The sequence below is a fragment of the Aquarana catesbeiana genome, linkage group LG05, assembly GCF_042186555.1.
Source record: "Aquarana catesbeiana isolate 2022-GZ linkage group LG05, ASM4218655v1, whole genome shotgun sequence".
NCBI classification, from domain to species: Eukaryota; Metazoa; Chordata; class Amphibia; order Anura; family Ranidae; genus Aquarana; species Aquarana catesbeiana.
Window position 1 is genome coordinate 47,113,447 of NC_133328.1, and position 22,244 is coordinate 47,135,690.

General features: G+C 43.8%; 1 protein-coding gene across 1 annotated transcript in view; it reads left to right on the forward strand.

Annotated features, from left to right (window-relative positions):
- Nucleotides 1–17,935, forward strand: part of OLAH (oleoyl-ACP hydrolase) — a 43,446-nt gene extending 25,511 nt beyond the window's left edge. Inside the window, exons 5-7 of the mRNA XM_073629686.1 lie at nucleotides 8,490–8,659; nucleotides 9,343–9,425; nucleotides 11,956–17,935. Coding sequence (XP_073485787.1) covers nucleotides 8,490–8,659; nucleotides 9,343–9,425; nucleotides 11,956–12,098 — 396 coding nt within the window. The 3' untranslated portion in view covers nucleotides 12,099–17,935. The remainder of the gene's footprint in view (nucleotides 1–8,489; nucleotides 8,660–9,342; nucleotides 9,426–11,955) is intronic.
- The last annotated feature ends 4,309 nt before the right edge of the window (nucleotides 17,936–22,244 follow it).

A 22,244-nucleotide genomic window follows, 5' to 3' on the forward strand; every position in this document is an offset into this window, starting at 1 on the left:
CAGGGCATTAGAGTCTGCAAAAGACTTGAGACTAGGACGGAGGTTCACCTTCTAGAAGGACAACGACCCTAAACATACAGCCAGATCTACAATGGAATGGTTTAGATTAGGGTTGTCCCGATACCACTTTTTTAGGACAGAGTACAAGTACCGATACTTTTTTTTCAAGTACTTGCCGATACCGATTACCGATACTTTTTTTTTAATGTCACGAGACAGTGTTTTTTTTTTTTTTTTTTTTTTTTAACAGTGTTTTCTTTTTTTTGGGGGGGGTGAACGGTGTATGTGTGTGTGTTTTTTTTTTTTTACAATAATATTTTTTTTATTCTTTATATGTTTTTTTTTTTGTTTGTTTTTTTTTTTAATCAGCTCAACTCTGTTGGGGGGGCTTTGGTGAGATATCAGGGGTCTTAACAGACCTCTGATATCTCCCCCTTGAGACAGAGAAAGAGACCGAGGATAGAGATTCCCCAGTCCCTTTCCCTGCAGCCACAGCTGCACTGAGACTGAATGGAGAGAAGACAGCGGCTCCTCTCCATTCATAAACTGACACATCGTAATCACAGGAGATTACAATGTTTCAGTTATGTGAATGGACAGAGTCAGCTGACTCTCTCCATTCACACAGCGGAGAGAGACAGCAGAACGGAGGGGACAGAGAAGGAGAGGGGAACGGAGGGGGACAGCGGAGAGACACAGAGAAGGAGAGAGCAACGGAGGGGACAGCGGAGAGGCACAGGGAAGGAGAGGGGAACGGAGGGGACAGCGGAGAGACACAGGGAAGGAGAGAGGAACAGAGGGGGACAGAGGAACGGAGGGGGCACGGAGGAGGATGCAGTGACAGTCAGCGGTGACCGATCACTGCTGTATGTCACTAAAGCTGCTGAAAGCCGCTGGGGGAGAAACTTGTAACTCCCCCACGCGCCGATCACAGCTGACTTCCAGGTATCGGGGGAAGCATCGGGAGCATTTGCCCGAGTACAAGTACTTGGGCAAATGCTCGGTATCGGTGCCGATACCGATACTAGTATCGGTATCGGGACAACCCTAGTTTAGATCAAAGCGTATTCATGTGTTAGAATGGCCCAGTCAAAGTCCAGACCTAGATCCAATTGAGAATCTGTGGCAAGACTTGACAGAGCTTGAGCTATTTTGCAAAGAACAATGGACAAAAATGTCACTAGATGTGCAAAGCTGGCAGAGACCCCAAAAAGACTTGCAGCTGTAATTGAAAGGTGGTTCTACAAAGTATTGACTCAGGGGGCTGAATACAAATGCACCCCACACTTTTCACATATTTATTTGTAAAATGAAAAAAATTGAAAACCATTTGTCATTTTCCTTCTACTTCACAATTATGTGTCACTTTGTGTTGGTCTATCGCATAAAATTCCAATAAAATACATTTACCTTTTTGATTGAAACATGACAAAATGTGGAAAATTTTAGGGGGGTGTGAATACTTTTTCAGGATACTGTAGCTAAACAACAGCCAACATAAACAGTAAGCTAATCCACATCTAGCAACTAAAAGCTGACAGTGATCTAATTAACATGAACTAATGAACAACTAGCCACTTAAACAAGCCAAGGTGCCCAGACCGTTCTGCTCCCAGTCCACCCTGGATAAACAAAGTACATTACACATTATCATAAGCATAAACACATAACATTCCACAATGGTTTGATAACAAAGTAAAGCGGACACAATATTATTCACATCTCCAAGAGATGAGAAGACATACAAAAACACTAATTTACTCAATTAACAATGGGAATGCACACCTAGGAGGCACAATATGGGAGAAACATACTCAACAATATTCCAGTATCAGGTTGGTTTGAGCTGATTAGTTTAACATCTACTCTCACAGTCTAAAGCAGTCATTGCTGGTTTGGGCACAAAATATGTATCCCAGGCCTAGATTCCCAGAATCTGTGTTTTTTGGGGAGAAATGGACCCGAATCTGAAGCAAGATCACTCCAAGGATCTCCCAGGCACACACCTTCCAAGAACAGAGCTCCCCTCAAAAGCCAGGGCCCATAGTCAGTAGGCAAGAGGCTACCCCACAGTCCCCTCCAAAAGCCCCTGTCCTGGTTGGGTCTGTCACACTGACAAAATAGGGTAAATGAAAAAAAACTGTAGCGCTGCTTAAAATATTTTCATATATCAACGAACACCAAATAAAATTGTCCAGCTACAATACAGTCTCCATACAAATACTGCACTTTCTGGATCGTTATACTGCGCAATGATGTAATTCAAAGCCCCACTCTGATGCGTTTTATCACAGGGACGCGTGATGTTTTTTAGGTGGATTCCTGAAGACCTCGATCTAGGTAGTGCTGTATTTGTTTTGCCAGTGGAGTTACCAATGCATCTATTCTACAGCTGTTATATGTGGGTGCGCTTTGAATGCACTGTTGAATGTAAGTGTATTTTTAATGAAAGTGTTATGCGGGAACGCGCTATTGGGGATTTTTCTTCTCTTTGATCCACATTGGAGGTGAGGAGTGGAGGATAACAAGATGCCAGGAGAGCTGAAAGATCCTTCTTAAAGGGTCTACACGTCACTTTTGGGGGCAGTGGAGGAGAAAGAGGTGTAGAGACATACCCTATTCATGACCTTACATTATATGGGGGTCATAAACGCAAAGGTGAGAGAGCACAACTGGAGTTGGTAGACGAGTCAAGTGAACACATTTGATTGGAAAAGGGAAAATCACAAAGGAAGACATGTATGTTGTGTAGAAGAATCTCAACAATTTTATTTGATGTTGGTTGATATAAGGAAAGATTTGATTTACATTGACACTTTGTATGCACATAAGAAGCGTTGTCGGATGTGAGCATCTGCGATTATTTATGTAGAATTTATTCCTAATAGGATAGCAGCGCAACAGGTTTATATTGTTTTATTATTTGGTGCCAAAATAAGGTGTCGTGTGACAGTTCTCTTTCCTCAACAAAGGCCATTAATGTATCTGGTCTGGTGTATTTACTGGTCGCAGTCATGTCTGTCAATTTCCTATCCTTTAGTGCAGGGATATGCAATTAGCGGACCTCCAGCTGTTACAAAACTACAAGTTCCATCATGCCTCTGCCTCTGGACGTCATGGTTGTGGCTTTCAGAGTCTTGCTATGCCTCATGGGACTTGTAGTTCTGCAACAGCTGGCGGTCCGCTAATTGCATATCCCTACTTTAGTGAAAAAAAAGGACTTGTTAGGTTGCTATATTTGTAATACTGTTTGTGCAGTAGTTGCAGATTAGGAAGTTTATTATGACCCATCATTGATTTATACAGAGGACCAGCCACTCATGTACCCATTCTCCCGACACAGCACATATTTGCTGCACATTAAATATCCTACAGATGAAAGTCTTGCAAAAAAGACAAAGGGCAGTGAATCCATTAGGGCAAATAAGTCTAAATTAGCTTGTTTGCCTATGAGTGGACAGTGAAGGAGAAGCACGCTGATCAGTTCATCTTTCTATCACTCTGCTCTTTTCTGCCTTCAGCATGTCCCTTGTTAACACATGAGCACTGCAGCACACCTGATTGGCTGCTTGTGTTGCCTCTCCCAGTCTGAGTCCTAAAGCACACCCGATTGGCTGCTTGTGTTGCCTTTTCCAGTCTGCTGTATAGAGGATTGGAAGAGGTTGATTCCAAGTCAAATTCAACCGACTTGCTTGCGTTTAAAAATACACTTGATTAACCGTGACTTCCTGTTCTGCTATACCCATACACAACCCTATCCAATGATTACAGAGGCAACAGGCCCTATCCTATATTAGATCTATAACCTCGATACTGGGCATCCTTGATAGATTAACCGTCTTTGAATCCCTGACTCTGCAGAAAGATCCCCCAACCCACATGGTCTCTCAGCTTTACTCCGTTCTCCTGCTTGCCACCCACCCAGATCTCCCCTCGTACACGCAGACATGAGTCAAGGAACTGCAGCAGTTTTTTTTTTGCCCTTCGGACTGGCTAAAGTGCTTTTCTTTGACTCACAAATTGTCTCTAGCTACAAAAACGCAGGAAAAGGCTTTAAACTTGTAACTAGATGGTATAGATTTCACTGAATTATCCATCACTTTAACCACACAGTACCTGATACCTGCCGGGCGATGCCATGCCTTAAAGGGCACCATGCTCCACATCTGGTGGGACTGACCCCCTCCCCCCCCCCCCACTATGCGGCTTTTATGGAAACTAATTTTTAACCTATATTTCAAACTTATGGCAACAGGGTAACCCTGTCTATGATCCCTGTACCGTTTAAATCTGCGAAAAAGAATCTTACTTTTGAGTTGCATAACACTCAACCCTCCTTCACTGAAATATGGGCATGTTGGCAGGCATTCAAAACCACCTCTTGCTACATAGAGATCATGGCCTCTGAATAGGGCTATTTCTGTCTTTTGTAATGTCATACGATTATGGTCATTGTTTGCATCCCATTATCCTACATAGTCTTCTACCTACCCTTTTATTGCTTATGGTTGTAATATACACCTGATGGGGATCTCATTGAACGATTTGCCACCTTACTCCTTTTCTTTCTCTAATTACCTCTGATGTGTTTCTCCTTTTCAGTTCCCTGCCCTTACCTACTCTTTGCCCTTTACTTACTACTCCACAACCTATTGTGGAGAGAAAATACTTGAGGTGTGTAATAACTTGTCTTAACGAAGTCCACTCTTGTTGTTGATGCTATACTGCCACAACGGATGTTTATGTACTATCAATACTTTATACCCCATCTCAATAAACTTTTATTTAAAAAAAAAAATATCTGCGAAAAGAAAGTCCTCAGACACTTCCTTGCAGCAGCTAAAGTAGTCATTCCCTGATGCTGGAAATCGACCTCTTTACCCTCCCTTGAGAAATGGGCAACCTAATTAGACTCCATAAAGGACCTGGAACACCTGTTGGTGCAGGAAACAGGAAAGGAAGAGCCATTTTCTCACACCTTGACCGTGTGGTCCATGTTCCGTTACTCCTCTGAATTCCTGACTTGGGCTAAAGGAGACTAGCTCATTGCCTCTCCTCGGCCATGCTGGAGTGTCACCGCCCTCCTCCTTGCTTCTACCCTGGTTTCTACTCTTTATACCTGTACATCAGCCTTCTCGTTCTTTCCTAGCTTCTCTTCTTCTGCTGATTTCTACTCTTCTCTGTGATAGTACATATCTGATACCCATGCTTCCCAATGCATTTAATGAATACTGTCACAGACCTAGCCAGAACAGAGGCTGTTGGAGAGGACTGTATGCAAGCCTGTTGCCTTTTGATTATGGGCCCTGGATTTTCAATGGATTCATTCTGTTGGGACACATCCTGTGAGGAGATGCTGGTGTCATCAACCTGTGTTTATGTTAACTGAATGAGCTAATGACATTGTCCTCTATACAATGTAGGAGACGGGACGACTGTTATAACTGTGTGAAGCTCGGTGACCACAAGTCTGGGCGAAAGGTCAGGTCTCAGTCACCTAGGCTGTATAAAGGATTAGATAATTAGCTCATGTTAATTAGGTTACGTTTGTATTGTTAGAGTAATCTTCTCCTGTGTATATAAGACTGTATTCTGGTTCTGAATAAAGTCAGTTCTTGGTAGCAACAAGCAAGTGTCGCCTTGTTTGTGCTCAGAGAGGTTGGGATATCTGTATACAGACTGGGAGGAAGTGGTATATGACGGAAGCACTCAAGCGGAGTGTGGGACGTTCCGTGACATTGGTGGCAAGCAGCGGGAAAGCTTCCTGCAGTCTGGGACATCCAAACTTCCATCTGGATCCAAGGTCCAGATAGCAGGAGAGGAGAGGTACAGATACCAGCCGCCATGGATGAGGAATTCAGAAGGAGGTTGCGAGAGATGCAGATACAGCACAGAGGACCAGTATCGGAGCAGGTCCTGCTGGGATGGTGTGATTCTATTCGCTGCAAACTCTGGAAGGAAGCGCTAGCCCGTGAGCAGCGACACCAGGGAAAAGTTCTCCCCTCCATCGAGGAAAGGTACTGGTCGCAGTACGGACTGCGGGTGCGGTTTTTGGGAGAAAAACCACACAAGAAGCAGACAGCTGAATTAAGCAGGCTGGTCTGGGCAGAGATAAAGCTGGATGAGAGCTACAGAGCCCTCCGGTGGCATGTATGCCAAGCATGTCCCTGGATAGCGGATGACAGCCCAACGGAAGGCTTAAGCTACGGCGGCTTGGGACTGTTGTTTGTGAAGCTGACAGGGGACCCTAACTTTGGGAGTGATTTGGAGCGGCGGGTGGACGAAATCATGGATTTCAGAGAAGGGCTACTGAACATTTCGGAAGTGCACTGGGCACAGGAAGATTTGGAGTTTCTGGCCGTTCAGGAATGGGAGCTAGAGATCGCCTACAGACGGCTGCTAGACATTGCTCAGTGCCAGGGCTGGGCTCCCTTTGCCTGGGACTATCAGGAAATACCAGCTGACAACCCTGAAATCCTGGCTGAAGAGTCGGCAATGTGGCAGAGCAATAGTGTGCTTTGCCAACCTGCCCCCACAGCTATGGAGGCGGAGGTCTTATGGCGGATGCAGCAAGTGCTGACTGACCTTGATGATCCTGTTTCTGCATGGGATGATCTTGGATGGAGGAATGTGCCTGTCCAGCAGCATGCCAGAGAATCTGCAGTGGAAAATCTGGAGATTGCCATCCCCAAAGCTGAAGTGCTGACAACAGGGCAGAGCTCTGCTAACCTCTGCCCAGCACTGATAACATCTTCTGGGTTCCATGGACAGGAGATGGTGAACCTCCATCCCCAGACACCAGTTGCAGAGACGGGGGATTTGATAGACTTTTCTGCTGAGGAAGAACCATCGGGTGAGCCCCCAGCAGAAGAGTTGGGATTAGGGCCAAACTTCATTGCGCTCTGCTCAGCACTGATGGCATCTTCTGAGTTCCACGGACAGGAGATGGTGAACCTCTATCCACAGACACCAGTTATAGAGGTAGGGGATTTAATAGACTTTTCTGCTGAGGAAGAACAACCTGATGAGCCTCCAGCAGAAGAGCTGCTATTGGGGCCAAACTTCACTGTGCTCTGCCCCGCACCAACAGCAGTATCTGTGGAGTTACAGGGAACTTCCCCAGTTGAAGCATCGGCAACCAGGCAGAGTGCTACCAACCTCTGGCCATCACCTGCAACAACTACAGAGTTCCAGGGAGGTGGGGCAGTCGGCCTCCCTCCCCAACAGGTAGCCAGAGCAGATGGTGTGGGGTTTCCAGCAGAAGGGCTGGCAACAGGGCCGAGGACTGCTGGACTCTGCCCTCAACTAACAGAGGATGGATTTCCTGTGAAGGTGGATGGGACTTCAGTCTCCACCTGTATACCCCAGGGATGCTGGGCAGTGGGCCCCGATCCCCAACAGCATGACAGAGTGAGCCCAGTCCCCCTGTCTTCTCTCCAGCGGCATAAAGGATTCCAGGGAGAAGAGCCAGTCCAGGCCTCTCCCCAGTGGCAGATATGTTCTCTGAGAGAGGCAGAGGTTGGCTGGGTGAGTAATACTCTGTTTGGAACAATTTGTTTGGGGTACTGTGTGGGTACATGCAGTAGAGGACTGGAACTATGGACTAACTTTGGAGTCAACCCGTCTGGGGTCTCCTCCTGTGTTAGTCTCCTGCCGAAAGGGGAGAAATGTCACAGACCTAGCCAGAACAGAGGCTGTTGGAGAGGACTGTATGCAAGCCTGTTGCCTTTTGATTATGGGCCCTGGATTTTCAATGGATTCATTCTGTTGGGACACATCCTGTGAGGAGATGCTGGTGTCATCAACCTGTGTTTATGTTAATTGAATGAGCTAATGACATTGTCCTCTATACAATGTAGGAGACAGGACGACTGCTATAACTGTGTGAAGCTCGGTGACCACAAGTCTGGGCGAAAGGTCAGGTCTCAGTCACCTAGGCTGTATAAAGGATTAGATAATTAGCTCATGTTAATTAGGTTACGTTTGTATTGTTAGAGTAATCTTCTCCTGTGTATATAAGACTGTATTCTGGTTCTGAATAAAGTCAGTTCTTGGTAGCAACAAGCAAGTGTCGCCTTGTTTGTGCTCAGAGAGGTTGGGATATCTGATATCTGTATACAGACTGGGAGGAAGTGGTATATGACGGAAGCACTCAAGCGGAGTGTGGGACGTTCCGTGACAAATACATTATTGTTCGAAAATTTACTGTCTCGCCTAACACCTCTTGTTATTGGTATACTTATTATTAGCATATAAGCCCGAGGCTGTGTATATTGAATACTGTACATCAGCTTTACACAAATGTTTGTACACAGAGTTTCTCTGTTAATTGTACTTCCAGTTCTTGTTATTTGTACCTGTAAAACTTTATTAAAATAAGATTGTACAAAAAATACAGTTGATGATATTTTTCTGAAACACAATATATATATTTTTTTAATGTGCTGAAGTTAAATTTTAATAAAGTCTTTTTTCACACTTCATTGTAGTCACCTCTTCGTTACTCGCCTCAGAAGAGATCAGAGCTGAGCGATGAGGAGTTCTTGAAATGGATGGCTTCAACGCAGGGAACGCCACCCGAGCTTCTGCAGAACAAGGAGGCCATGCAGCTCTTCTTGCCACCACTGAAAGCGGATCTGAAACTCGTAGAGAACTTTGTGTAAGTCTAAAGTTTTCTACGGCCCCACACAAACCACAGCATGCAATGGAAGATCTTCCAAAATGCTCATTATCATTGTGGGATATCATGAAAGTTTTAGCAAAGGTTACAATGAACCTGGAGAGGGGCTTACTTCTCTAAACCAGCGCTGTCATAGAAGGCACCTCTAGGTGCGACATGTCTTTACGTGTAAGCACCATGCTTTTTGGAATGCACAAATGCATTTAATAGGTTGGGAACCTGTCCCTGCTCCTTTCCATTGCCTAACAATTGCTACTGGCCAGTGAGTCTGCCTATCATAGTAATAGACCAGTCATGAGGCTGGCAAGGTGTGGGCCATGCTTCTGAGCCATCAACCTAGGAACTAAATGTATTTTGGAGCATTTGGGCCTCCCGAAATCTGAGGGTGCTTTTATTAAGGAAGCCCCTCAGAAAGGTTTTCTGTTATGGTTAATGCCATGTAACATCAAAAAAAGATCTTTTGCAACAAAAAAGTTTTTAAAAAAAGCTTTTAGCTTCAAATCTTGATCGAACAAGCTGAAGTTAGAAGCTGATTGGCTACCATGCACAGCTGCACCAGATTTTGCACTCTCCAGTTTTAGTAAATCAACCCCTTATTGTCTTTGTAAATTTTTTTGTATATAATCGAGTTAAAATAGGTGTTTTTTTTTTTTCCTCTTTAGCTATGAAAAGCCACCTGCTCCTGTCCTTTCCTGTGGCCTGACATGTTTTGATGGAACTGAAGATGTTCCTCATGATTTAGCTGGTAAGCTATGAGCTATTAAAATATCACAATCAAAGCAGTTCAACACTACAAATTTATACTTGTTAAAGTGATCTTATCACGATAAAGGTACAGGGACTGCCATTTCTGGCCTCCTTAGAAAATATGCCTGTTGCCTGGTTGCGTTTGGCACAAATACCTCTGAGTCACTGAATTGAAGCTGAAATGGACACCGTAAATGAAAGTGAGAAAAGTGTCTGAATTCTTGATCCCTATTCTTGTTCCAGGTCATTGACTCAAAGCATGCAAGGTAAAGCATCAGAGTGACAGCCAGGCAACAAGCATTTTCAGAAGGAATAGTCAGCAGTGTCAGAATCCTGCATCACCTGCTGAAAAAAATCTGTATTTTTTTGCTAGAACATTACTCAGAACCCCCAAACATTTATATATGTTTTTTAGCAGGGACCATAGAGAATAAAATGGTGATACACTTTAATTAACTTTAAAATTGCGCACACTCACAGAATGGCACCAAACTAAGAGTCTTAAAAATCTCCATAGGCGACACTTTAAAAATGTTTACAGGTTACCAGTTTAGAGATACAGAGGATGTCTAGTGTTAGAATTATTGCTCTCACTCTGACGTTCGCTGCAATACCACATGTGTGGCACAAAAACTTTTTACATATGCAGGTGTGACCTATGTATGCGTTTGCTCGAACAAACAGTGCTTTTACAGATTTTGCAGCTGTGGTGACAGCAGAGGGCACATGCTCAGTTTTCTGTGCATTTCTATGCTGAGCATTTCCTCCCTATCACATCTGAGCAGCCCATGTGACTACAGAGACACACATGTGGGTGTATACAAGTGGTAAATGACAGCCCACTCCCTCCTCCATTCGCACTAACCAGCTAAACATAATTGAGCATTAATGTAGATTAATGGAGGCTTCACCTCCCTCTTATTCTAAGACACAGGCTGGAGGGGTTGCAGCATCGAGGAACCTTAGGAACACCTTAGGAACACAGTGCAGCACATAACGCAAGTTTTGTAATCTGGCATAGCTTTATCTTCTTCATGCTTCCTTCTACCTGGATGTGAGCAGCACAGAGGCAAGTGGTTAACACCTCTGCCTAGCAGCACTATAGTTGTCAGTTTAAATCCCAACCATGGTTCTACCTGTGCCTGTGTGGGTTTCTTCAATGCTCTGAAGACATGCTGCTAAACTTCAGACATGAAATATGAACAAAGACTATCCCTCTATATTGTGTACTTGTCTCAATTAAAATGGTTGTAAACCCTTACAATCCACTTTTTGCTAAAGGTAAGCCTATAATAAGGCTAACCTGTAGCTACCCCGGATATCTCCTAAACCTGCACAGTTTAGGAGATATCCCCTGTATTTGCATGTGCAGATGTCATCAGCACGTGCGCACTGAAGCAATGACGCGTACATGCTGCGTTTGCTTCAGTGAGTGTGCCGTTACCAGCGGCTCCTGCGCGCATACGCAGGAGTGATGTCATAGCGGCTCTGGCCAATCACAGCGCCGGAGCCGCGATACCCAGAAGTAACCCCTGGGAGTGATGTCGCCGGCCGGCGCTGTGTACGGGCACCGCAGCGAGGGCTTCGATCTCCGGTGAGTATTACATAATGAGCTAGTATGCTATGCATACTAGCTCATTATGCTTTTGTGTTAGTTTTTTGTGTTAGTGTCCTTTCTGTCTGCTGATTTGTTCCTCTGCTATCAGCATGAACCATTTCTGACAAGTTTTCCTGACACCAAGAGAAACAAGGTGACGGAGAGGGACCTCCAGCCGAGTGACAGCCTTGGCTCTGTTCCTGTGTGGAGGGGGGGTGTATCTTCCCTCCAATCAGCTCTTATAGCTCCCCTCACTGAGATCTGCAGAGTGTAATGTCAGCTCTCCGCCCCCTTTTTCTGAACTCTCAGACAAGCTTTATAAATTCTGCACTTTGAACAGATGTAGAGAAGAGATGACTGCAGATAAACAGGTACAGCTTATGTAGGAGGATTGGTTTCATCTCTGTGTATCACCTGAGGATAGTCATTTCACTGGGTTTATGGAAGGGTTTACAACCACTTTAATTGACTTCTGTCTAAATTGGTCCTAGTATGTGTATGAATGTGAATTAGGGATTGTAAGCTCCTTGAGGGTAGGGACTGATGTGAATGTACAATATATATGTAAAGTGCTGCATAAATAGACAGCTCTATAAAAGTACCTATAATAATAAACCTCCAATCGTATGTATGCAAGTGAGGCCCATGTTGGGGAGTCTAGTGCTGTTCCTGAGGATGTGGAGATGAATGCATTAATGACATCACTGATCCCGGAGCAATAGAGGCAGATTCTCCTAATGTTAGCCTTGTCTGTGTATGGCCCGGGATTTATAGCGCCCTCCTCGGGGGCAGAGAGAGGGACATGAAGAAGATCTGGCCCTACCACAGTACTTAATGTGCCGTGTTCTGTACAGGTTAGTAAGAACGTGACTAGTTCTCTTTAATTGTAATCTGCATCTTTCTTACCTTTTTCACTGCATTTCTTCCACAGCTTGGAAAGATCTGACGAGTGGAGATTTCAGTATTCACATGCTGCCCGGGGGCCATTTCTACCTGAAGGACTCTACAAATGAGAAGTCCCTTGTACAATACATTTCCAGATATATGGAAGCTGCTGAGATTGACTATTTCTAAAGTATTTTTTCTCTGGTGGTATAAAGGTTCAGCTTCTCCATGTACAATGCTCTAACACTGATCAGGGTACAGCCATGTATATCAGTTAGCTGGCCGCTGTCTATAACCTGTATGACTCTACAAAATGTGAAATTTTTCCTTCAGTCTCTAAGGCTAGGTTCACATCTATGCAGGTTGCGGTTGATGTATCATTCCACCGCGTTTTGTGTTTTGAATGCGCCTTGTGTTTTATTCTTTTGCCTAATTGGAAAGTACGACAGCTCTGTTCATGGAGTGCGACTCTGATGCTACTTTACACTCTGGCACTCAAGTAGCATCAAAGTCGTACAGGAAGCTTTATGTGTCCAAAGTCGCATGCTAGGGTTAGAGTTAGATGTAGGGCTAGCGGTAATTGTTGGGGTTAGCAATCTAGCAATTACCTTTAACCCTAGTCCTTAACCCTAACCCCAGCCCTTAACCCTAACATGCGACTTTGGACACATAGAGGTTCCTGCACTACTTTGTTGCGCCTTTGATGTTACTTGAGTGCCTGAGAGGGTAAAGTCACATCAAAGTCACACTCCATGAACAGAACTGTCATACCTAAAGCAGAACTTCACCCAAAAGGGGAATTTACGCTTGTTTGCATCCTCCCAACCTCCTCCCCCCTTCCCCACTGCCACATTTGGCAATTTTTTTAGGGGGGGGGGGGGAGTGGGTACCTGGTGTTGTATGCGCAGTAGGAAACTGCTGGTTTCCCTTACCAAAGATGCTGGCACCTGCACCCGAGGCCAATTGAAGAATCGGCTCAGGTGCGGACATGACTGGAGCTCCTCTTTAAATATTAGCCCCAAAAAAACTCGTCACAAATGCATAAAAAAAATGCAACACTTGTGTTTTTGGTGCGGGTCCATTGAAGTCTATTACACACAAAATTCAATCTGCTGCAGTAAAAAAAAAATTTTTTTTTAATTACTGACCCTTTCCAAAAAACGCACCGCTCAAAAACGCACAGATGTGAACTAGATCCATAAGAAACCATTTTAACCATCTCAATACAGTGCAATTTCACCCCCTTCCTGCCCAGGCCATTTTTCAGCTTTCAGTGCAGTCACATTTTGAATGACAGTTGCGCAGTCATGCAACACTGTACCCAAATGAAATTTTTATTATTTTTTCCCCACAAATAGAGCTTTCTTTTGGTGGTATTTGATCACCTCTGCGGTTTTTATTTTTTGCGCTATAAACAAAAGAAGAGTGACAGGTTTGAAAAAAAAAAACGCATTATTTTTTACTTTTTGCTATAATAAATATCCATTTTTTTTTTTTAAACAGATTTTTTCCTCAGTTTAGGCCAATACGTATTCTTCTACATATTTTTGGTAAAAAAAAAAAAAAATCGCAATAAGCGTATATTGATTGGTTTGTGCAAAAGTTATAGCGTCTACAAAATAGGGGATAGATGTATAGCATTTTAAATTTGTTTTACTAGTAGTGGCAGCAATCTGCGATTTTTTTCGTGACTGCGATATTGCGGCAGGCACTTTTGACACTATTTTGGGACCATTCACATTTATACAACGATCCGTGCTATAAAAATGCACTGATTACTGTATAAATGTGACTGGCAGGGAAGGGGTTAACACTAGGGGGTGATCGAGGGGTTGCTAGGGAGTGTTTCTAACTGAAGGGGGAGGGGACTCACAAGGGGAGGAGACCGATCGGTGTTGCTCTATACCAGGGATATGCAATTAGCGGACCTCCAGCTGTTGCAAAACTACAAGTCCCATCATGCCTCTGCCTCTGTGTGTCATGCTTGTGGCTGCCAGAATCTTGCTATGCATCATGGGACTTGTAGTTCTGAAACAGCTGGAGGTCCGCTAATTGCATATCCCTGCTCTATACTGAGAACACACATCGGTTTTCTCTCCTCTGACAGGACGTGGATCTGTGTGTGTCCTGCCGTGTTAGCGGGCAATCGCTGGTGCCCGGCGGCCGCCGGGCACGCGCGTCGGGTGCCCAGTGACACAGCGGCGCACGCTATTGCCGTCGCTGGCGCGCGCCCCCTAGTGGGCTGGGAGGGCGAGGGAGTCATGTGACGCCCTCCCAGAACGAGAGCCGCGCCGCCTGGCTGTCATATGGCAGCTGGCGGGCGGCAAGCGGTTAAACTAACTGTAGTGCGTTTCTGCAAAACGCACTAAAAAAAAACGCATAGGTGTGAACCAAGGGTGAATAAAAATCAGGTGGGTGAACCAGACTGTCCCTCTTTTATATTATTTTATGCTATTCAGTGTAACCACCAAAGGGTTTGGCATACACCTGCTTCAGCTTAGGCAGGCCATACATGGGTCGAATTTGGAAAGAATTTTCTTTCGAAAAACTTATCTAAGAATTTTCGTTCGTATTTCGCACCATTACTGGGCTGCAGCAACAGCTGATTTTCGTGCGGCAATCAAATTTGAATAATCGAACATGTTGGAAATTTTTTGAAAATCAAACGATTTTCTAATCATTGATGGGCAGTGGCATCTCCAGCTTTCATATTTAGGGGAGGCACATGGGGGGACAGAGACAAAAATAGGGGGGCAACTATAAAATGCAATTATTTATATATATATATACAGTATATATCTATATATATCTATATATAGATATATCTATATATAGATATATATATATATCCTGGGGCCCTTTACTATGATTCCACAACGGGCCCTTTCACATGTTCTGCAGTGAGCTCCCTTCCTACTGTATTGGGGCCCCCCAGGGTGACAGAGAACAAGAGATATATGTCACCAGCATACCAAGAAAATATAAAGGGTCCAAAGCAGTGGAAGAACTATCGGGGTTGCAAAGGTTATCTTGCCACCGGGCCCTGGTGTTCTGCCACTGTGGGGTTCCCCAGCCTCCTCTTGCTGTCCTGCCCCTGCTATTGACAGTGCTGGTCTGGCATCTCTTGGAATTTTACAGGCTGGTTCTCCTGTCCTAAGGAGGTTTTTCAGTAACTGAGAGTCCTGGTGGAGTCCTTCCTGCAACTCACTCTTCTCCCTGCCAATGAGGATGCAGGGGAAGGAGCAGATCGGGCGGCCATGGTTGTGTGAGCGCTCGCCTTATGCAGTGTCAGCGAGCAGAGGGAGGGGGGTGGAATCACCCACAGGAGCTGACTGGGGATGCTCTCCCTCTCAATAGAGACTGTATTACTCCAGCGGCGGCCCGAGTAAGATGCGGCGCATCCGATATGAATGCAAACAAAAAGACATTACCAAATTTTTTTTTGGGGGGGGGGGCACATGGTGGGGCATAGCATAATGTTTGGGGTGGTCAGGGCCCCCTCTGGCCCCCCTAGGGACGCCATTGTTGATGGGAGAATCGTGCGAGAAATGTAATCGAAAAAGAAAAGAAAAGAAGATTCCCAGCCATGAAAATTATTTTCTGTAGCAACATGAGGTGAAAGGCTTGGTTGGCTGAATTTCGAAAGCAATGGAGGCAGCATCGAATCACAAAACGCACACATTTTCAGATTTTCTTTTTTTTTCAATACTTTATTTTTGCAAGAAAAACATACGGTAAATACAGAGACCATACAATGATACAGGCATCTAAAAACATAAAGAGCGAGGAACATTCCAGGTCACATAAATCGTTATCTTGGTAATCTCATCCAATAATTCTGTCGCAGACTGTGCCAGATCTGAGGAGTCTCTGTATCCCGCATGTCAAATTTCCCTCAGTAGAGACCGTGTAATAAGGATTCCAGGGGATTGGGGGAAACCCACAGGGTCCTAGCCGAAAAGAGGGAAGAAAAGAAAACAAACAAAAAAAAAAGAAAGGGGGGGGGGCAGGGATTACGGTAAAGTTCCATCCGCCCGAACCGTACCCAGGCTGGAGGCTTTGCCAGTTGTCCTGGTATGTAACGAGTGTTCAGAAGACTAGTCCCGCAGAACCAGTCCCGCGTATTCCTCAGAGTACACAAATTCGTGCCACCAAAACCATCTTCCCATCTTCTAGAAAATTTCTCGTTAAGGCCCTTTTCAGTGGCTACCAAATCTTCCATCGCATGAATGTCAGTGACTTTTTTCAACCAGACAGCTATCGACAGAGGCTGTGTCTGCAAATTTTCAGATTTTCAAAAGAAAATTCTTTTTCGAAATTCGACCATGTATGGCCAGCCTTATACAATCACAGTGTGTATAGCAAGCTTGGAACAGCTTTCTTAAAACTTCTTGACTGTGGTTCTGTGGTGTGAACCAGCCCTTAGTAAATCAACCAGTATGTGTATGTATCACTGTGAGCCTGGACCTTAGATTGTAAGCTCCTTGAGGGCAGGGACTGATGTGAATGTACAATATATGTGTAAAGCACTGCAGAAATTGTTGGCGCTATAAGTATCTATTAGTTCCAAACTGGAACTGAAGGGTGCTAAGTTTACAGGGTTCCAAGAAAGCTGATTGAAGCATGCCAATATTTTCCAAATCCTTGTAGATGTTTGCTGTGAGCACTATTCCTATACAAGCTGAAGCCTTGAATACAAGTCCTTGGACATGGGACTAACTAATTTGGCTTTTAATTTCATCTTTAAAGGGAGGGGCTGTAAACCTTGTTTTTTTTTTTTTTTTAAATTGTTTTTTTTTTTTAAAAACAAACATGCCTATACTTACCTGCTCTGTGCAATTGTTTTGCACAGAGCAGTCCCGATCCTTTTCTTCTGGGGTGCCCCGCCGGTGCTCTGAGCCCCTCTTCTTTATCAGGTGCCCCCACAGAAAGCCGATCTCTTGAGGGCGCCTGTGCTGACTCACTCCCAAGTCCCGCTGCTAAGTCCATTGACGCCCTCTGCGTCACTGGATTTGATTGACTGCAGCGGGAGCCAATGGCTCCTGCTGTTATCAATCTGTCCAAATAGGAGAGAGACTGCGGCTGGAGCAGCTGCACATCGCTGGATCGGATCAGGCTTAGGTAAAAAAAAAAAAAGGGGGGGGGGGGGCTGCAGCTCAGAAGGTTTTTTACCTTCATGCATAGAATGCATTAACCCATTAATGCCTCATTCCAATATTGGAACAGTAGTGATTTGGGAGTTATTTATATCCTACTGCTCTAGATAACATATGAATTGAATGCGCAAATTTTAAAAAATGTCAACTTTAGGCATAAATAGGTTAAGGTGAAAAAACATTGAGTCTTTACAACCACTTTGAGAATGCCAATCTAAATTCTAAATTTCTAAATCGCATATCCTACTTCAAAAAAGATGATGGGAGTGGCGGCAGCTGGTGGTGGGGTGGGGGTTTGGGGGGTTTCAGTGCGTTTTCAGTTTTACAGAACTTTAGTAACCCATTGGTTTTCAGTATAAGACTAGCATGAAAAAGGAAATGGACTATCATCCGTCCGATATTGTCATCATGTGTACTAGTATGTTCATTCCAAAATCAAACAAAATCTTTTCACACGACAAATTAATGTTATAAGAATTTTCATGTGATTTTTTTTTTTTTTTTTTACAAAGACTTTTCCTAATTTTCACCATCTATGGCCAGCTTTAGCCACAAAAGGAGCAGGGTGTGCTTTATCTTCATAGATCCAAGTATCAAAATGAAAAAATGAGTGCACTCAATATTTCAAGGTACTAAAGTTGAAAAAATAAAAAATCCTCTGTTGAGTTCTAAAAGCTCAAGAGTTAGACCATTTTTAAAAATGATAGTATTGTCACTGACCCCCTGGAGGTGTATTATGGCATACCATTGTGTTCAGAATCTAATTGTACTTAGAACACATTGAATTATCTGGCAGATCAACAGGGATTTTAAGTACTTGCTGTTTAAAGTGGACTTCAAGTGTAACTATATTAAAAGTGTTCTTCCAAATCGTTTAGTCTATTCTCTGGTTATTCCATCATTTTTCAATAAATCTAAAGCACTTTATGTAGCAAACTGTCATAAGCCTCCTTGGATCAATATTTGACCCTTTATTTGGTGCAAGGAAAACATTCCTTACCTTGGAGTACCCAAACCCAACATTCCCCCACTTCCGTGCTTCAAAAATGTCTCTCACGACTTTGAAACATTTTAATATCTCTTATGTGGACAGAATAAGCCTAATAAAAGTGGAAGCCTTTCCTAAACTTTTTTTTTTCTTACAGCATGCAGCTTCTGCCTCTCTTCCTTAACAACTACAAAAAAAAAAAAAAAATTGGGCCAATTCTGGCATTTCCCACATACAATGTTAAAATCGGCTAGAAATTACTTTGACCCATCAGACATTATATATGCTTTGAAAGCAGAGACCCTGGGGAATAAAATGGTGGTTGTTGCAATTTTTATATGGCCACAATATTTGCACAGACATTTTAAAAATGCTAATTTTAAAAGGAGAAAATATACTTTTAATTTTTCTGCACACAAACAATTGAATACCAAGTTTTTTGGTAAAATATAAAAAATGTTATGTTGAGTAAACAGATACCTACATGCCATGCCTTAAATTTACGCACACCTATGGAATGGCGACAAACTACGGTACCTAAAAATCTCCATAGCAACACTTTAACAGCCTTTACAGGTTACTAGTTTAGAGTTAACAGGAAGTCTGGCGCTAGAATTATTGTTCTCACTCAGACATTCAGCATGATACCTCACGTGTGGTGCAATCATTTTTTACATACGCGTGTAGAACCCATGCATGCATTAGCTTTTTTTAATCAACTTTATTGCCATCACAAGGGATGAACAACATCCCTTGTGACAGTAAAGTGTACCTGTTACTGCCCATGCTGAGAGATCTGGGGTCTATTAGACCTCATATCTCTCCTCTGCCCTCAAAAGCATCTGATCACACCGAGATCCCTTTGATCAGATGCTTTACAGACTGGTAATGGCTTGTAAATATCAAACCGTAAACAGAAGTGACAAAATCCTTGTTGCTTGCATTTTCTTCTGTCGCAGAGGGGAGGTGGGTACAGATGTACCTTCCTCCCCTGTGTGTTCCTCATGCCTCACAACGGTGGCGGACTCCCTTCCACACCCTATAGAAGTGATCAGCAGCTGTTGCGCCACTTGAATCACTTCTACATTAAAGTCTATTGCCTGGTGAAATATTTGGTACCAGGATTGTAGCTGCAGTCATGATCCCCGTACAACCACTTCAAACTGAGGACATACAGGTACATCCTAAGGGCGTGAAGTGGTTGAACACTCTGACCTTAAGTATGTCTACAAACTGTTCTGAGAAATCACTGGAGGCAGCAGGAGAGCAGCCATAGGCCTCTGTACTTAACAACCTAACAGCAATGGAGGCCTTAAAGCATTACTAAAGGCTACTTTTTTTTAAAAATTAAAATAACACGTTACACTTACCTGTTCTGTGCAACTGTATTGCACAGAGCAGCCCCAAACTTCCTCTTCTGGAGGGCTGGCGCTGTCCACTCCTCCTCTGTGTCTGCCCCCATAGCATGCGCTTGCTATGGGGTCAAACGTGCAGCTCCTGCCCAAGCTAGGCTGTGTGTGTCTGTGTGTCTATAGAAACACATAGTGCAGTTTGAACCCACTCCCTCCTCACTGGATTTGATTGAAAGCAGTAGCCAATTACTGCCGCTGCCTCTGAGCCAGTGATGAGAGAGTGCAGCAATGCTGCTCTCGGGTACAGCGCTAGATTGAAATTGGGCTCAAGTATTTAAGGGGACGGGGAGGAGCACATGTTTTTATTTTATTTTTGTAAACCTTAAATGTAGAGAATGCATTAGGGTAAAAAACCTTTATCCTTTACAACCACTTTAATCTTCCTGCTCTAGAGCTTTATAGATTAGCATCTCATCAGGGACTGGATTCATGGCATCACCAAACAAAAATCTCCGAGCACACTTATCAGCCAGCAAAACAACCAAATTGACCCTGTAACAGAAGACTAGTTATAGGCTGGAGTCATCGCCATTTTTTGTACTGGATTCATGGCACCTCGTTGTACACTGATACTGAACTTGGCCAAAACATGACCCTCTGAAATAGCCAGTTATATGTTCTTGTCAGGTCATCTGAGACCAGGTGACAGATGCACTCCGTAGGAGTCGGAAGTGCACCGCTAAGGTAGTGGACCCTAGGACTGACTGCTGCGGAGAGTACCCAGGGAGGTTCAGGAACAGGTCTACTGGATCACTAACACAGATCCCACTGGGAGCTAGAGCATAGATTCCCCAGGGCGCAGAGTCTAAGAGCCAGCAGGTGTTCACCAGAGCCTCCAGTGGTGGGGATGGACTGCGCTGCAGTCTGGCTCCAGGTCGCGGCCCCCAGGGTCTCACAGCTCACGCTCACCTTAGACTACAGGAGAAGGAAGCAGCAGGCTGGAACAACAAGGATAGTAAAGGGATAAGGCAGAGGTCAAGGCAAATAGCAGACAGGAACAACAGAGTACACGCCAAAGGTTTAGGGTCACAGGCAAACAGGAATAGTCGGGGACACGCCAAAAGGTCAGGGTCACGAGCAGACAGGAATAGTCGAGAACACGCCAAGGTCGGTAACAGAGACAAACGAAGAGCACACAGCAAGCAAGAAACAGGAAGCCAAACACACAATGAATACACAATGGTTGATCAGCAAGGTTGGCTTGCAATGCCCAGGTTTATATAGTGTTCCTAATTAGAGACCGGGGTGGAGCTATGCTGAGGGAAGATTATTTAAACAGTCAGGTGAGGGTGGCTGGCCTCTAAAAGGTGAACACAGAAGGAAAGGTGAGCTGACAGACACACATTACTGCATAACCATGACAGTTCTTCATATACATAAGAAACTCCTGCCCACTGAGGTGTTAGCGAATCCTCTTATATTCCACATGGTTAGAATAAAAGAAAATGTGTATGTATAGAATGTTAAATAGTCATGCATTTCTTTTCCTCACCATAAGGAACAACTCGGACCTCCCCAGAGTCCTCAGGACTTCCTACTCCTAAAAGAGTGGCACTACGGAGGTCTTCGCTATATAATGCTTTTGACAGATGTTGACAAGCAACCTTTTCCTTCTAATATAGCTTTAGAGAAATTGTGTTTTTCCAATCATTTTTATAGGTTTTTCCAACAGAAAGCTGTCATAAAGAGTTATAAAATCGAGAATCAACTATAGTATCAGTGCTTACATCCACAACGTTCTGAAATATTGTTAGGAAAACTGGAACGGATATACTGTAAGTGAGGATATTCAGCCAACAAAAAAGGGTATAAGCATAAAGCCATTCAATATATAGCGAGAAATGTTATTACCGTTCATCTCTTGACCCAGCAACTGCGTTAGTAAAGTTTAGGAACAAACTTGTACTTAAAACTGTACTGAACAAATGTTGCAGCAACCCTTATTGTTAACCGCATTCTCATGTAAAATATTAAAAAGTTCCTACCCTGTGTAAGTAAAATTTGTATAGTTACCTTTTGACTTGTATATCAAGACATCACTTGTATATCAAGTAGCGTCATGTCACAACTGAGTATAAAAGAGAAGAGGGGCGCCTCCAAGTGTAGCAATATGGTTACATTTAATGAAGGTACAACATTTACCAACTTGGATGTGTCTGTTTTAATCATCAAACATGCAAGTGTGCAGGCATCCGGGGTAAAGCTGTCCACATAGACCATCCTTCCTCACTACCATCCCTTCCACGCTGGAGCGTCTTGAAGATCCAGATGACGTCTTCACTGACGAAACGCAGAGGGTGTGGAATTATCGTACGTCTTTGCGTCACTTCCGTTCAGAGCGGCAATTGTTTGTTTATACAACACCGGCTCCATTTTCATTGATGCATGTTATTTTTTTATTATATGTGAGTATATTTCCATACTTTATTCAAAATAAAGCCTATTTTAAGCAATATCACGCTATGGGCATTCCTCCTTTCCTGTATGTGACAACCTGGGAGAAAAGCCAGCAATTGACTCGCAGATCATCCAGCAAGCTCCAGAGAGCTACACAGTGGCTTATACTGTGAACGCTCAATACCCCTGGGGGGGTAATGCCATCTGTGAGTGCAATCTTATTACCAGCACAGATAAAGTCACCTGAGAGAATAACCAGCACTACACTATCTTTGAACAGCAACAAGACACTGTTTTAAAGCACAAGTCACTTTATTTATTTATTCAATGGACTAATTTGCATACTGTTTAAAGCAGTTTTGTATATTGTTTTTTTGGTGTT